At 35.3% G+C, this 15,271-nt stretch overlaps 3 protein-coding genes across 3 annotated transcripts; 1 reads left to right on the top strand and 2 right to left on the bottom strand.

Annotated features, from left to right (window-relative positions):
- Positions 1-1,269: 1,269 nt before the first annotated feature.
- Positions 1,270-3,762, bottom strand: LOC140984378 (uncharacterized). The gene is made up of 6 exons (XM_073451757.1): positions 3,604-3,762; positions 3,084-3,211; positions 2,750-2,853; positions 2,564-2,651; positions 2,336-2,397; positions 1,270-1,594 (listed from the first exon to the last, which is right to left on the bottom strand). The coding sequence occupies exons 1-6, from the start codon at positions 3,714-3,716 to the stop codon at positions 1,442-1,444; spliced, it is 648 nt and encodes a 215-aa protein (XP_073307858.1). The 5' UTR covers positions 3,717-3,762; the 3' UTR covers positions 1,270-1,441.
- Positions 3,763-8,392: 4,630 nt separating this feature from the next.
- On the top strand, positions 8,393-8,944 carry LOC140984620 (uncharacterized). Its single transcript, XM_073452168.1, has one exon. The coding sequence runs from the start codon at positions 8,393-8,395 to the stop codon at positions 8,942-8,944; it is 552 nt and encodes a 183-aa protein (XP_073308269.1).
- Positions 8,945-9,612: 668 nt separating this feature from the next.
- On the bottom strand, positions 9,613-13,774 carry LOC140985025 (uncharacterized). The gene is made up of 10 exons (XM_073452750.1): positions 13,540-13,774; positions 13,419-13,463; positions 12,727-12,783; positions 11,763-11,832; positions 11,117-11,158; positions 10,848-10,921; positions 10,547-10,617; positions 10,287-10,369; positions 10,046-10,155; positions 9,613-9,851 (listed from the first exon to the last, which is right to left on the bottom strand). The coding sequence occupies exons 1-10, from the start codon at positions 13,696-13,698 to the stop codon at positions 9,789-9,791; spliced, it is 774 nt and encodes a 257-aa protein (XP_073308851.1). The 5' UTR covers positions 13,699-13,774; the 3' UTR covers positions 9,613-9,788.
- Between the last annotated feature and the right edge of the window lie 1,497 nt (positions 13,775-15,271).

Genomic DNA, 15,271 nt, shown 5'->3' with positions numbered 1-15,271 from the left:
CCGTCTAAAAACTTCTGGTACCCCTTGGGGCCCAAACCCTTGTCTCACCTTGGAGCTTATTAGGGAGACTTTATTTGGTTATTAACTCAATGTGGGACAAACCACATTTGAGACATCCCACTTCCCTTTACAACTCCTCACTCTTCCTCTTCTTCTCTTTTTCATTTATCCAACACATACTGCCACATTAGACACGCGTCTTTTTCAAGAATCCTTTTTTCTTGGCATAAAAATGAATCCATTTCCCAAGTTCTAGAGCTCCCAATTGAGCGCAAGCTGGCAAAACAGCAACCAAACTGATCCAATCAGGCTGCACACCCTCTTCCTTCATTCTTCTGAAAACATCGAGTGCGTTATTATAACCACGGATTTCCTTGTACCCTGATATCATTCAGGGTCCAAGAAACAATTTCTTATTTGGCATGTCTTCAAATAACACTCTTGCTTTTCTCACCTGACCCAACTTCATGTACGCAAAAACAAGACTACTCCAAGAAATAACATTTGTTTCACTCATTTCATCAAACAACATATGATATGGGCATGCCTCATTTCATCATACTTTCACATGCAAATCCAATATTGAATTCTCTGTCACATTATTACGCCTCAACCCAAATTTATGAACATGCCCACGTACTGTTCACTTAAGCAGACATAAAAAAGCCAACCACGTGACCTAATAAGAACTTCCCGACAATTTTTATTCAGTGGATTATGGAATGTGTGACATCTACGTCGTATTCTATTGTTCTTAATGGGACGTCCCACGACCACTTCCAAGGGAAACGTGGTCTAGAGGTGATCCACTCTCTCATTTTCTATTTACATTGTGTCTTGAGGTACTCTCGCGATCGCTTAGATGCATGTCCAAATCTCCTACCTTTGGTTTCCACCCAAAGTGTGGGAATCTTCGTATTACTCATCTTGTTTATGCAGATGACCTTCTTCTCCTATCTCGAGGTGATGTGTGCAGTGTTTCATAATTATGAATTGCTTGATTGAATTTGGGTACATGGCAGGACTGAGAATAAACCTAATAAAATCTAGCATATACATGGCTAGTATGGATGATTATGTGAGGCGACAGATCAATGACATGACTGGATTTGGTGTTGGAATTCTACCTTTTCGTTATCTTGGGATCCCATTGGCGGCTAGACGGCTTCGCTTCTCTGATTTTAATCTACTTTTCAAATATGAAACGATTTAGCTCAGGAATAACTGCCGTAAACAATTAAAAAAAAACTCAGAGTTTGTTAAAAGCAGTGTATATGGTATTGACAATGTTTCTCAGTATTGACTTATTTTATGCAAAATCTGATCCAAAACGTTTTTTCGGTCATCATCTGATTTCAGTACAACAGAAGAGCTATCCTCTAATATATTTCTCGAATCCACAACGTCACGATTTTTCAAAGAATATGGAAGCTTTCCTCATTCACATGAAGTCTTCTTCAAGTTCTTGGAGGGACTTGCTGGTTGATGCTATGTCCTTGTTAGATGTCATCTTTTCGGCCACCATCAAATTTTTGTAGCTCCTTAGTTCTGCTTGTCTTTCTTTTTCAAGCTTTTCCAAATCCTCTCGTCGTTTCTGCAAAAACATCTCCTTGTGACAGTGTAGAGATTGAATTTCTTTTAAATTCTTTAAAATAATGCATGATATAACTACCACTGAAACCCATACAATGTCATCAACTAAACCAACAATCAGCATCAATTACTGAAAACCAAAACGCCAATAAAACCGAGAATTTTAGCAGAACTTCCTGAGAACAAAGCTGATAAACTCGAAACAGACTGCTATCAAAGAAGATATACAACAAACATAAAACAATTATCGGCACCTGAACAAGAACTTGCATATAACAGATGGATAGTATATCCTGGATAGCACAAGCCATAGCTACTTTCAAAGGAAACTAAACACCACAGACCAAAGAACAGAGTTTTATAACATCTAACTTTCACAGGAAAAACCCAGCAAGCAAGTATTCACTTAAGCATTCAGGATGAAACCACTCAGAAAAATAAAAAAGCAATTAATTAAATTTCGAGAACGTAGATATATACTAGCAATAGCGCGATTATCAGAGGAGTGGTTTTTTTTTATAGGAACCGAATCAGAGGAGTGGTATATTAAAAACTAAAGAAAATCTCCTTAAAAAAAATTAAAGAAATTAAAAAGTTGGACAAATAGAGAAATTAATACCCCAACAAAAGATAAGCAGGAGTATTCTCAAACAAAAGTGCCACATCAAATAAATAATAAGTTGTTACTCTAAAAGGCTCTAGGTTAATTGCTAGCATAGATACATAAATAGAAATAACTTACTTTGTCTCTAAGCTGTTGTTTCCTCTCTGACCTCTCAGCAGCATTAACCACCTCTCGTTCAGCTAAAAAATATAAACATAAAAGCCTAATAAGTAAGTTGTGCCTAACTGAAAAGACAGGGCTAACATGCAAAGAAACAAAAAATAATATTACTATTAAAAGGAGGAAAACAAAAAGAGAATGCGTTGCTCTCAATCAGAGGGATGTATGACAAGGAGATACAAGCACCTTTTAAATCAGGCGTTCTTTCCACCTTCGTCCTGTTTAACCTGTTCACGATCTCATTTATTCGCTTCTCCACTCTCACGGTTCGAACCTATGCAAAAAAAAGTCAGCAAATTCACTATAAGAACCACATATGATAGAATCTATTGCTAGTGATTAAGAGAGAGAACAATTAAGAATAAAACTCACCATTTTTGTATTATGGAAACCAACTTGCCCGACCTCCATGGAAGGAGTCTTTTTAAGATTTTGCCAGGGAGTGTAAACAACATCGATATTGTTTACTTTGTTTCCTGCAAGAAAACAAAGAAAAAAGGGTCCGCAAACAAATAAATAATCAAATTTCTAGTTGACAGCAGCCAAGTGAAAGTATAAAACAATCTCAGCCAAGCGTTTCAGCTGGTTTTTAACATATCAAATGACAAATAATGATCTTAAGCATGCGATCCAATCAGCTAAGCATCCCCACACTCAACAAAATAAAAAGGAAACAAGCCAATGCCAAATATACATGAGAACTTGCCTTGGATAGAATTTGCCTTGACCAGTTGGACACAATCTTCCAATACACCTTCGGGTATGTTGTCAAAGGTTTGACCCTTGTGCAATCTCAAATAAACATGGGCCGAAGACATTTTATCCACATGGAACCTACCGGAAAGAATTCACGTCAAGAAAGCAGTAACACTTGGCATAGTCTCAAAAGGCATATCCAAAACACAATCTTGATTAACTTTTCATCATTTCACACCCATTTGAATGCAGTGATCTTGATCAAAACCACTAAAAAATGCCTTGAAATTTGATTCCAATGCCTCGTCCTATATTGCTGTTTCTACAAACCAATCAGTGGGACACCAAAGGCTTCTAAAAATTAAGCAACGGCAAAACAGAATAAATAAAATAGAAGCCAATAATATTTATCTTCCCATCCAATGTAAGCATTGGAATCTCGGATCATCAAGACCAGCAAAACCAAGTAAAATAAACAAAAATTCAATATCTACACAATTGGAAAAAGGTCAAAAAAAGAAAACGAGTACCAGATATCTTCGATGAAACCATATTTGATGAGCTCCTCGTTCTCGTACTTGTCGAGGCCCATAAAAATGGTGTAATCTCCGGACTCTGGTCGGGCCTTGAAGTAGAGTACCATCCCTAATTTTCTAACTAGGGTTTCGATTCTCTGAATATTTCTTTCAATTTTTTTTTAAAAAAAGGTAAATATATATAATTTTAAAATTTATTGGATTGTGCCATTATGAATTGTTTTTATTTATTTTTAATTTTGACAACTTTTTATTTAGTTTTTTTTCAAACGAATGATCAGTGACAAGTCATTATATATGATATCGCATTAAAATTAAAGAAATTTTGTGTAATAGGTCATAAAAATACCAGTTACTCTTACAATCTTAGGTATTATAAATTATTCTATAAATAATAGGATTTTTTTTTTATAGATTAAAAGAATATTATAACAGATTGGTTGCATTTTTTTGTTTGTTTTTTTTACGAGTAATCAATCTGCAACCATCATTTTCATTAGACAAATACTGATATATGCAGTATCCTGTCAAACACGCAAGCCTTGTAAACAGAGGTACACACTCAAGCAGGGAAGAATTTTGTGTGATTCGAACTTAAGACCTTTGTCACAAACTTCAAATACTCTGTGGCCGTTTTAGCTCTCTTAGGAATGGACGCGGGTCGGGTTTTCGGGTTCGGTACTTGACCAACAAGTCCCAATCATGTCGGGAACCCGAAATTGTCGGTATTTTCAGGTATCCGGAAAAAAGCCATTTTTTAAAAAATTAAAAACAAAAAATTTGAAAAAATATATGTATTTTTCCCATTACACAAAAATCATGTCATTATATTGAGTTATAGCTAGTCATTATATCATTATTATGGCTAGTAAATTAAAAACACATGTATTTTTCACATTTCACAAAAAATCATGTCATTATATCATTTTATGATTAGTCATTTGTCATTATATCGGGTTATGATTAACCACATAAAAATACATGTATTTTTTAATTGAATAGATGAATAGACCCATAAAATTTTGTTGGGTACCTGATACCCGATCGGGTATTGGTAAAATACCCGAACGCAACCATATAATGTCAGGTACCTGACGAACCCGATTTTTTTAAAAAATACCCGATCGAAATCAATTGAGTTCTTCATCAGCAAGCCGGGCTTCTGAAGGCCTTCTGCTGAACTACCTATCAGTTCGACAATCGGTGGAACTGGTTCAGTTTGGGCAATCAGTTGACACTTTCAGTTTGCGGCTCGATAGCTTCATTTTACGCTCGGTAAATTTCTGCGCACTTAGGTAAGTTCATTAGAAACAAAATGACAAGTTTTGTTAACATCAAAATCAAGATTGTGAACATGAAATGTTCCAACAGTTTTGCATGTGCTTATGTTTGTGTGCGTGTGCGTGTGCGTGTGTGCGTTATTTGATACGGCCACAAACAATTAACCCGATTTGATGAATAGAAAACAAGAGAAATGTATCAATTCAACAGTAGCAGCAACAAGGAAAATTATGTTAATGGTATGAAAAAAGGAACGAGATTAAAGTAGTATTTTAGTAGTAAGAATGAATTGAATTGAATTTTGATTCTCCTTGTTTATACAGTTGAAGGAGGAGATTGAACTTCGAAAGCAAATTAACATAGATGAACTTAACGAACTCGATGATATAACTCGCATTGAGATAGAAGGTTACAGACTTACAGAACTGGGACTTATCTTAGAGTAGAAGTTCATGGTGTTCCCTGTGAGATGGTTGAAAATTTTGATCATTATCATCATGTCCTTGTTGGCGGACTTGCTCTCGAAGAGGAAAATGTTGGATGTATGTAGGTTCAGAGCTATGCTGAACACATTACTTTTCCAATATTTGACGCTGATGCCCTTCAGGTTATCTGTTATTTTCTTCGAGTGATAATTCCATTAAGTTTTTTGCTTTTTTCCTTTTCTGAAGGCACATATAAAGCGTCATAGATGGCATAAAAAAGTGTTGAAGACTAGAGACACGATTATTGTTTCGGTTGGATGGAGATTCTTACCCATTTATGCGATTGAGGACAATAATGGTCGCCATAGCATGCTCAAACACATGAAGAACTAGATTAGTGTGTTGTGTTAAATTGGATGATATGTCGGAGGAGTGAATTGCCAATTAAGTTATATTGGTGACTCCTTCCAGTGGTATGTCCAAATTTTAACCACTCCAGAGACAATTATGCCCACAATTGATCACCTAGTTTCTCCTTTTGGATCATACTAGAAACTAAAAGGATATTCGTCGTGAGTGGCATAAAAATTCTAGGTTTGAGAATTGTGTTCGGCCGATCCTATAGGTGGTAATGGAGTGAGTCGAATTTCTCCAAGCCTACTAGCATTCTATTAAAATATCTTAGTGGGTTTGGACTCTCCAATCCTATTACTATTATTTAAAGAGTATCATTGAGCTTCAACTTTCTAAGCCCATGAACCTTGAGCTCATGATGACCATCTAAAAAAGGCAAAAGGGTGGAATGGAACGTGAAGAGGTGGAATTGACTACGGACTCTCTACTAATTAGGTAGCTGATTGAACACTTGGTAGCCGAATGGATGAATTTCTGCTATTGGTGTTTCTAATTGTCAGAGGCAACACCCTATTAAAATTTTTTGGACTTGCAATAATTTCGCGAAGTGTTTTACCGTCAAAGTGGAATTGCTATTTATTATACAATGTATACTCACCTAGTCAACTGTGTTAGACAGTTTTTTCTTGTGAAAGACTTGTTTTTTTATATGCTGTATGGATGTGTCACGTTCCAATGGCATGGGTAATATCATAACTTCTAATCTATCAATTATGGTATGGATTCTAAGACACTCGATTTTAGCATGAATTTGGTTTCTCCCACCTTCTTTGAGAGGAACCAAAGTTTGTTTATTGCATTAATTTTTCTGCCATCTTTGTTGTGAGCTACATCAACTTTTACTATCATTTGTGGAAATATATATCTTCACAACAGAGATGTTTCAGATTCTTTTGTTTTTGGCTTTTGATATTGTATTTGTTCAATTTTGATTTGGAGGATGGATTTTCCTCCAACCCATCTTCAAATCCATTCTTCATTTTGGAGACTCCTACTTGAAGGATCATTGTAGCTGGAGTATTGTTTTGGATTAAGAAAATGTCATCCTCCAAAATTGCATAATGGTCATTTTAATTTTTAATTTATGTTTTGATCAATTTCAATTTTTTTTTTATTTTCATTCCCTTTAATAAATTTTATTGCTAATTTTTTTTGTTCTTTTTTAATTTATTCCGGGTATTTTTACCATTAAATTTTTTGTAATTTTACTATTTGTAAGAAACAACAATGGTAAAAAAATGAACAAGGTCATGAAAAAACATTACATAATTTATTATTAACACTTATTATCGACTTAAAACTTGATGCTAACTAAAAATACAAGATCTTTGGACATAGAAAATAGACAATTATTAAATGACATACCACCAACAAATTAATCGTGTGTGTCGTTTATGAGATTATCTTGCTTTAATTTTTTATGTATGTATGATTAATGTAATAGATTGTTTACAATTTGATGACAAAATAAATCCACTATTTTTTAACAAAATTGAGTCGAATACACATTTAATTATGTTCTGTTTAATAATAAATTACATGATTATTTAAGACATTATAAAATTTATTGCAAATAATTATCGAATTATCTTCAGGTAAATAATAAATTATGTAATTATATATATAGAGTATATGGATTGAAGAAGATTTTTTAAAATAACGATCACTTATTTCTATTTAGGAGGATGAAGGTTGAAAAGAGAAGGAATTCGATCGGAGATGACCTTATTGATATAATTACAAGTTTCTCCGCACAAAAACATACGGTGATTCTAGCTTTTAAAATAACCCTCCGACTCCGGCAGTTGATTCAAGCACATCTCAGGCTCTCGCTCAGACAAAAACTTGCTATCTATATATGCAATGTATCGATTCGTCATCACTGAGAAATGAACTTAAAAGCCACGCACTAGTCTCTTTTAGCTCAAGTCCAAGACTCATGTGAATCGCTTAGGAAACTTTATTTTTATGTTTATTTATATACATGTAATCTATCCTTTTCTAATATCTTGTTGGGATCTGATTGCTTTCTCGTGTTGGCTTTGTTGTCCTTTATGGTGCTTGTATTTGTTTACACATGGAAAGTGAAAAACATAAAGAAAAAGCCAAAACAAGAATTTGATGTCATGTCATGTACTTTTGCCTGTGTTCATGGATGCAATACGCTGACCCGTGAACAATGAGAACCCATAATTCAAAGAACCCATCAACTTGTCTACATGTATATGAGCATCAACAAATGATATGCATAAAATTTTCGGACATGGTATATGTAAATATAGATTCATAAAAAAAAAATATTGTGACAAAGATGCATTTTATCTGAAAAAACACGAAGATACATTTATTCTGACCGAAATAACAGAAAAATGCAGTATGCATGTGGAAGTTTGTGCGAGGTTCAATTTAATTGAAGAGAGAATTTTATTAAGTTAGTTATTTTTTTTAGTATTTTATGATGGGGAGATATCTTTGATAATATATGACTAAACAAAGTAATTTCCTAAAACTTTTCTCGTTGGTTTCACTATCACACATGACGAATGCAATCCTAGGGTCCGAACTTCACGTACTCATGCAAACTTCTCTTGAGTAAAGTATCAAATCCCTATAAATTAAAAGCTGGGGGTAGAGTACCGTCTCCACATTCAAGCAATCCCATAATGGCCCCTCATAGGGATATCGAATCTGGTGAAAACTTCACAAAAAACAATGCCGTTACTAAAAAATCCTCCAGCTTCTCGATGGAAACCTTAGGTCGAACTTTATCAGACATTTCACTCGAACTTATCAACCAAGAAACCTTAAACTCAAACAGAAGCAAGAACGACCTATCTCCCATATCAGAGGTAGAGGATGCCAAATGCGAGGGCTGCGGTATGTGCGAGGAGTGCACTCCCGAGTACGTGAAAAGGGTGCGTGAAAAGTTCTCCGGGCTCATGGTTTGTGGGCTTTGCTCAGAGGCTGTGAAAGAAGAGATGGAAAAGAATGGCGGGAAACTAGAGGAGGCATTGTGTGCCCATGTCTACACTTGTGCAAGGTTCAACCGTCTCGGCAGGGCATACCCTGTGCTTTGCCAAGCTGAAGCCATGAGAGAGATGTTAAAGAACAGGGCCAAATCTCTTAGCCCTAGGGACAAGAGTTCTGCCTCCCAGAACAAAAGTGGCCTCACTAGGAGCTCCAGTTGTATTCCGGATTATTACAATGGAAACTAACACTCTAGTTTCTAGACATGGTTTAAAATTATCTTTAGCAGATTTCAGTAGATAATATGATGGAGTACTAATTTTGTTGTACATTATTAACAGGGTATGCTTTTACTATTTGTATGCTATTAGGCTCTACTTCCCAATAAATATAATGCTAAATCTCTAGATATATTCCCAGGCAAGAACAATCAACAAATGTTTTTGTTGAGAGGGTGCAACTTGATGAATACTTACCGGGAGTGACTGCTCTTACTTCACTTTCACTAACTTCTTGTTGTTCTTACATGTGCTGTCATAAATAAATGAGTAGAAATTTTGATTTTTGGGTGAGGCATAGATCGTAATACATACCTTTTAGGTGATTTTGTAGTTCCTATGGTGATTGAATATTTTACAATACTTGAGAGACTTTACAGTAGAAAGGTTCATTATCTGTCAAGAAACTATAATCTATCATCAACGCAGATTCACTTCCTTACTACATAGAGGCCCGATTTCGTTTCTTATTTTTTTTGGTTATGCATATCGAGTATGACTATTAGAAAAACAGCATCCTTTGTCATGCGTGGATATTTTATAATAGTGTAAATAAACTTCCTCTATAGCCCTTGAAATTTTCTATATTTCATTTTTAAAGCTTCGTTCTCGATCATATTTCCATAAAGAGTCAGGAATGAAAAAGAATCGAATCTTTCAATCACGAAGTAAAGGGCCAACAAAATTTACTTTGATAGAAGGATATGATAAAATAAAATCATCACTACAGATCTCAATGGTTTAAAATTCAAGAAATACATACACAATTATAATTGGATCCGATGATGGTTGGGTCGACCATGAAAAGTTCTTCTCACTTGCCATTCACATAATCGAGTAGATGTTTGTCGAGCTCAAAATGGCGGCAAAGAAGTTTCTGCGAGTAAATAAATTCAGGAGGAATAATTATCCCAAAACAATAACAAATTTCAATGTATTTCTTCTCCAGGTGAAAATACTGCTAAAATCAAGAACATTACTTGCTAGTAATGACAGAATGGTTTCTAACAACATATATATAGCAGTTTTAAACAAAACATATTAATGAAGCATCATGGTTACTAAAAGCACCTTGGACAGAGGATGAATAAAAAAATTTGCTTCGAAATCCAGCTCAGGGAAGCGGGAGATCTCAATTCCATCATGATATAATATATAAATCGGAAGTTGTTGAAGGCTTGCTGCGTATCAGTGCAGTAAATGAATCAAGACAATGTTCAACAGAGATATGCATAGCATATATTGCGTATTCAAGAAAGTGATGGATATAGGTGAACAGAATTACAAACGTTAGCTTTGATATATCTCTTACCAAGAGAGATTCCAAATTTCTCTGCAGCATTCGGAAAGAGCCCGAGATCAACTGATCCAAAAGAAACATTTTTGTTCGAGAATCTGCATGGGAAACCTCAATTGAAAAGACAGCATGGATAGAATTGAGTTAGAAACTTTTTTTGACAAAAAAAGCAAAAAAGAAAAAGAGCGAGCTGAGGTCAGATATGTACTTGAAGCCTTGAACATATGCACACAATCAAGATTAAGGATGTGAGTAGGGGGAAGCTCAAGACTCACGTAATTGAGAGTTTAGGGAAGAGAGAGGTTGAGCGTATGGATTTAGAGGTAGACAGACAACGAAATTCCACCTGCCAAAAATAACTTAAATTATGTTTTGGAAAATTCCATAGCCTTGTTAATATCCCACAAAGCTCGAACAATTAAAATACTAGACACAAGCTTAAATTTCAATTCACTGCAACTCAAGCCTTGGGGAACAATCAAATAGTGGAGTCAAATATGTGTCCATGCACTTGGTAACATTTATCAAAAGGATATAACACTGTTTTAAATGTAGAAAGAAATTCCACACACCAACCAGCCAGAATCTTGAGGTATTCCCATCAGTAAGCAAACTTTCCAATTGAAGTGGTGTCAGTTGATTCAATGTACCTAGACGAGTCAAATTCAGAAGAAATGATGAAAGAAAGACAACAAAGCCAAGACGTTAAGAAACATATTATTTGCGACCACTTTGAGTGCTCAAAACTATCATACGAACTTCGAGTACAAAGAGACCATATAAACGGATGCAAATTAAAAAGAAGGAAGCCAAACTGTAACAGGGAACAGGGAAGTTATATGTACCTAGTCCTTCATAAGGAGGTTGTTGAGCGATGATGTATATGACTGCCAGGTAGAAGTAAAATAAGTGTGTTATGAGTAGAGATTGTTAGACAAATTTCAGTGATCAGTTAAAATTCTAAGATTTTGGCAAGTCAGTAATGGAAAATGTCGTAAATAATCAGCGTGATCTCACCATAGTTTTGGAAAACAAAGATTCATCTGATAGGGATTGCATAAAACAAAATATACAAATGCAGGCTGTTAAGACATTACATTTCGTTTCATGAAAGACAGTAACTTAACCAGATAAGGACTCACATCCAGCAACCAATGGGCCAAATCATACCCAAATTGGCAGTCACATATTAAAGCAAAATATTGCACATGCCACTTTTCTAGTCAACCATTCCCTCCATTTGCAGTCATTCCATAAGTTGATCCATATATAGTCAACTGTTATCTTCTGAAACTATGAATTTATGTTTGTTTCAAATTATGGATTAGATTGCACGATATATTGCTCCAAACACAGTAGCATTTTAAAGTTCAAGTATGATGATAGTAAATTCAAATATGCCAACAAGTTGCAAAAAAGCAGTTTCTAGGGATTTTTGTGGTTCTTTCTTGTCCAAATCAGACAAATAATACACAATTGAGCAATGCCTACCGAAAAATGCCAATGTATACCACAAGGCCAAGTGATAATCCATGACCAAAGACATAGCAACGAGGAAAATCTGGGGGAAAAAAAACAAAAAACCATCAATGAAAAGATTAACTGCCTGATGAATCAATGAGAAAAGGTAAAAATGAAACAGAAGCCGCCATATTATGAAAAGCTTTTAAATTTAGACCCCAAAAATGTTGCCAAACATGATGATCCAGATCTTCGAATTCCTCTACCACACAAATCTACTCGATTTCATAGGCCAAATAGCAACTTTCTGTAACTTACATGCACAAAAAGGTTTTCTAGCAATGGCAAAAAGCACATTATTTAGCAAAATAGGATGTCTGTTGAATCCTTATCAAAGCATGTGAGTCAAGTATACCATAATGAACTTCATCTTTTTATTTAAAAAGATTACCCCACAGGTGGAAGATCATTGAACCATTAATTGACGTCGGTAAGGTCATTCAATGAGAATATTTTAAGGTCATTGCATTTCATTCATACACACACACTGTGGTGTGTGAGTGGGCCGTGGATTAGGCAAGTCTAACCAGGGATCGAAAAGAAAAAACAGTATCTGAGTTTATATATTGCCTCACATGGTAACACAGTCCTGCATGTATCCATGCAAAGGGCACAGATGCAACATTTTTTAAAAAAAAAAAATCAATTTTGCAAGGAGCAGTCATCATTGGAGCTATTTTTAATGGTTAAATTGTTCTTCAACAATTTAGATCTACTAGAATCCATCCTATCAGAGTTACAACCTTCCGGCCGTATAGTCTAGAAGTTTTAACTTCTAGCGTCAATATTTGTTAATTATGTCATCTTTAACTATCAAAACTGAAAATTCAAAGTCCTTTTCGATTTTGACTGTCCGACTGGAAAGCGACACCATATTAATATCCGCTGATGATTATTGAGTAATTAAATACAAGGAGCAGTGTCCAGAGTGTACCTTTGCAAAGAATAAAATATCTGCGATGAAAATCTCCCATGACTCTGTTTTCACCACCTAAATGAAAACAATGAAACAAATGGTCAACAACACGGCCCATTGTCCGGGCGGTCCGGGAGAGCAGAATTCATATATATTTCTATTTTATTCTTTTTTAAGTTCTACGACCGTCCTTGCTCAGCTAGGTCCACCCAGCCTCTAAAATCTTTGAATAATTACCACAATCATTTAAAAGAATAACTAGTTTCCTTGTTTGAACTTAATAATTGGCCAATAAAACCCATCAGATGGTACGAATGCTATATTGGCTACATGAGTAATTATGCACTAAGTAAATTTAAGGCGTTTGGACTCTACTCTTGGGTTCATGGCCTGAATATGATGTTATTGAAAATAGATGGGACAAAGGAGTGTCCGTCCAGGAAACTTTCAATGCTGATAATTTTGCTCTGTGTTCATATTATAAGTTGAAATATAACGCATGCGGTGAATTCTGATAGATCTACTGAAGCGAGGCGAAGGACAATATTAAGATGGCAAGTAGGTTCCACAAAAATTTTGGCATTCACAGACAATGAATTCTTACGAGCTTCCCAGAAATCAAAGTCCAACGACAATAATTCCCCTAAAACCTACATATGAAGTATTGGACTCAACGAAGAACAAACATTCATGTGATGCAAGGATCGTACCTTCACAGCAGCCAAAACGCAGAAGGCGAGAAAAGCTTGAAATTCCTACAAAATAAAAATCAAAACATGATTTTGATAAGAAATCGACATAAAATTATTAAAGAAAAAGAAGATGAATTACTCTGCGAAGGAGAAGGGATAAGCGGAGCGGGGAGAGGACATTGGCGGCGGAGCAGCGAACAGGAATGTAGGAGAAGAATGCTAGAAAATGGAGAAAATAGTACGGTTCGGAAACCGTACGGTTCATCCAGTTGACGATGCTGCCGTCCGGTAACGACATCTCTGCGGCGATCTGTAGAAACTGGAATCGAATCTCAGTTAAGCTCTTTTCTGGGCTTAGAAAACATGGGCCCAAGGACAACCAACCCAATATAGTTAGGCCCGTGTTTTCTTGAGGTCCATTTGTAGATTCAATAAAAGAGAGAACGTTTCATTTTTATTTGATCGAATAAATTTTAAATTCATTTTAATATAAATAAATAAACCCTCAGAAGTTCGAAATAACACACTTTCTCTCTTTCTTTCTCATATTTGATCATATTTTGAGTTTTTTCTCCAAGTCTTTTAATCACATAAAATCTCGATCGTGAGTTTTCCAAGTCTTGCACATTCAAAATTCGAGTTCCAATCAAATTCCAAAGTTATTTTTATTGAAATGTTATATTGTTTCAAGTTATATCCAAAATTGAAGATAACGCTTATGAATTTGTCCATCAAGTTAATAGTGTTTTAAATATTTTCGTTTAACGTGATTTTAAAATTGGAAGTGCTCATTTTTTAAGGCGAAACCCCAAATGGATTTCAAGCGCATGATCACGAAATTTTTTCTATTATCCCATCAAATTAGAATAAGGTTGATTTCGTATACTTCTTGAATGACGAATTAAATCCAGCTTGTAATATTTGAATACTTTATTTATTATTACATTGAAATAAGCCAATAGAGGAAGCTTATTTCATAATCAAACATATCAAAGACACAAACAGACCAGAAACATACATGTACATAGGAATCAGCGAAAATCCGTCATACAAAATTGATAAAACCTTAGAATGAAATGAGTTCGACAAATTTGTGAATTAATTGACTATAACAAGAGATATACAACAGCGCTCTCACAAGGATAATAATAGTAATGCTTCACAAGAGACGTGGTTTCAAAACTATTTACAATCTGTATCCTACCGTCTTGGAGTCTTATACCAAGTTGGACTTCAAATGAAAGACTGAGAATTAGATGCAGTTGGATACCTGGCATCAGTGTTTAACTGAAGATGTGGGGCTACGGCACAAGTAAGGTCACTTCAAGCTGGAGAGAAACGAGCATGACACTAATTTTCAAGTGAAACAAGAACACGAACACATATAAGCTGCTTTGAGAAATGCCAGAATCAAATGTCATTTCAGCATGTAATAGGCAATCGAACTAAATAAGTTGTCTTGGAGTTTTCGCTGTATTCTGTTCCCATGGATTCTATAACTCCTCCCTCCAACTAACCTCTAGTTAAAAATTTAATCAGCTATTAATAAAAATCAGATGTGAAATTTCCAAAATCACCTGCAAAAGTTTAGTAGTATTGCTGCTTCATTATTTTCGTTCGCACATTGGAGACGATTGATTAGCTTTGAAAGTCTGCTGTTTCTGGAAATCCTGCACCAGAACCATTGGGAACATCATATCGTGTATCACTGCACATGCCACCTCTACCCCAGGCATAAATTTCTGTACTGCCAACAAGTCCAGCAGATGCACCAAGTATAAATTTCTGTACTGCCAACAAGTCCAGCAGATGCACCAAGTACTTCTGGGCTTGCTTCTGAATCATTATCATCACAGCCTCCATCGGGATTG

The sequence above is a fragment of the Primulina huaijiensis genome, chromosome 9, assembly GCF_012295235.1.
Source record: "Primulina huaijiensis isolate GDHJ02 chromosome 9, ASM1229523v2, whole genome shotgun sequence".
In the NCBI taxonomy this organism is placed as follows: domain Eukaryota; kingdom Viridiplantae; phylum Streptophyta; class Magnoliopsida; order Lamiales; family Gesneriaceae; genus Primulina; species Primulina huaijiensis.
This window is presented reverse-complemented; position numbering and strand designations above follow the sequence as displayed.